The 1997-nt window shown below is 51.8% G+C and overlaps 1 protein-coding gene across 7 annotated transcripts in view; it reads left to right on the top strand.

The window, feature by feature from the left end:
• Positions 1–1997, top strand: part of Iqce (IQ motif containing E) — a 48996-nt gene that overhangs the window by 7184 nt on the left and 39815 nt on the right. For all 7 annotated transcript variants that reach the window (XM_010642797.3, XM_019210471.2, XM_010642795.3 and 4 more), the window contains exons 2-3: positions 459–506; positions 1310–1355. In XM_010642797.3, coding sequence (XP_010641099.1) covers positions 459–506; positions 1310–1355 — 94 coding nt within the window. The remainder of the gene's footprint in view (positions 1–458; positions 507–1309; positions 1356–1997) is intronic.

The following is a 1997-nucleotide window of genomic DNA, read 5'->3' as shown; positions in this document are numbered from 1 at the left end:
TTTTTTTTTTTTTGTAGTGCTGGGGCTGGAACCTAGGGGTCTGGCTCATGCTAAACACATGTTATACACTGAGCCACACCCCCGGCCCCTAGGGTATGTTTTCTAGAATAGGACTGGCCTGTTCTCACAGGAGCTAGATCCACCATGCTGTGGTGAATAAGCATGAATATGAAATGAATAAGCATCAGAATGTTTAAACAGGGTGAACAGTGAAATGCTTTAGTCTAGGGCTCTTTATGGAAGGCACACAGCACTTGTGCAGGACACCACACCTGGGTCTGAGGACAGGAGCTCCACCAGGAAGCCTTGCTGTCTGTCTCCTACTCTCCTTCTCTCTAGGAGGCTGGGCGTCTGGAGATTCCTGTGTGTGCAGCTGGCTGGGTTCTGTTTGAGCAGTGCACAGGCTGTGGGATCCTGAGCACTGCCTTACAGTGACAGCTTTCCCTCTCTTCCTGCAGGGAGATGACAGTCTGTCTGCAATCACCTTTGACTCTGATTTGGAGCTGGTAAGTATAATAGGGATCTGCAGCTCCTGCTGCATCTCCTTGGTGTTGGAAAGTTTCAATCCCTTAGTTGGATTTGGAAATTTGTGATTATAATTTTAAAACTTTTTTCCGGTAATCCTGAGCAAAATTCGTGGAAGCGGATGACTAGTTCCTGTCCTATCTTGTGTCTGGGTTGACTGCAAGATATTCTGGGTGGCAGAGGAAGCCAGCCAATTGCTCTTTCAGTGAACAAGCAAAAACAATGAGTCTCATTGCAGACCCAGCACTGGCACAACTCCACTCTACCTTGGGCAGCCCCTGCTCTCCTGTCTCCAGGGAGGGACCTCTCTACCAAGTGACCTCACTGAGGATGCGGGCCCAAGAGCTGCCTGGGGAAGTAGTGACCTAAACCAATCCCAGGCAGAAGTGCACCCTGTTCTGCTGTGGTGTCAGGTTTGTCACAGAAGAGTCCTCCTCACAAGGTCATTCCTTGACGGACTCTTCCTTCAGGGATTTTGCAGGTGCCTTACTTGCATGGTTGGCTCAGACAGAAGTATGCCCCAATGCTCCAGAGAAGCACTGGGAGAAGACCCACATTCGTGTGAGATCCTCCTTCCAAGGCCCAGGGCCTGGGCCCTGGTGTCTCCCCATATCCACGAGAGCACCATGGTGCCCTGGGTCTGCCCTGCAGAGTAGGCACAAGTCTCACTGAGCTCAGCTTTCCCTCATCCCCACTCTGAACACAGGAGGGCTTCATGCTGGGAATATAGTGGGACACATGGGGAAGGAAGCTTAGCCTGCCTCATATCTCTTCTTCCTTTCAGAAGACAAAGTGGAAAGGTTTGCACAGACCTCCTCCCACATCACCAAGTAAGTGCCACCAAGTCTCCCGTCCTCTGATGTCCACACTGTAACCCTGGAGAATTTCCAAGAGCTGCCCTTTTCTTCAGTCCTGGAGCCAGTCAAAGCCTTTTCCTCCAGTGCAGATACGGTGACAGCAAAACCACTTTCGTTTGCCCTGTCCTGGGGTATTCTTGGGCTGTCCTGAGATGAGGCTTCTGAATGGGGCCTGGCCACTGCCCTGCTCAGCTTCCCATGAGATATGCAGCACTTCGTGGCCTGCTTGGGGCCCTGTGCTGAAAGGTGTGGGCATTCAGAGACAGGGCCTTTCTGTTCCTTTTGGGGTCTCCCAGGTTCAGTCTGCTGCCGTGATTCTTCTCTTTCACATCCTCAGCAGAATAAGGAAAGCTTAGTCCCATTCTTGGATGGCCAGGAGGTAGCACCCACAAGAAGAGGCTGCCAAGATGGGGCTCGTCCAGACGCCAGCAGGGCCTCTTGATCCATCTCTGCTGTCACCTTGCTCTGAGCAGAGCCCATCTCACCTGCATGAATGTGTTTATGGCAACATGAAATCCCATACTAGCTTCCTTTTGCCTTCCAAGGGCCTGGCCTTCCCTGACCTTGCCCTGTGTGTGTGTGTGTGTGTGTGTGTGTGTGTGTGTGTGTGTGTGT

The sequence above is a fragment of the Fukomys damarensis genome, unplaced genomic scaffold, assembly GCF_012274545.1.
Source record: "Fukomys damarensis isolate Sample0158 unplaced genomic scaffold, DMR_v1.0_HiC HiC_scaffold_17, whole genome shotgun sequence".
In the NCBI taxonomy this organism is placed as follows: Eukaryota; Metazoa; Chordata; class Mammalia; order Rodentia; family Bathyergidae; genus Fukomys; species Fukomys damarensis.
Note: the sequence above shows the minus strand (reverse complement) of the source record. Positions and strands in the feature narration are given on the sequence as shown.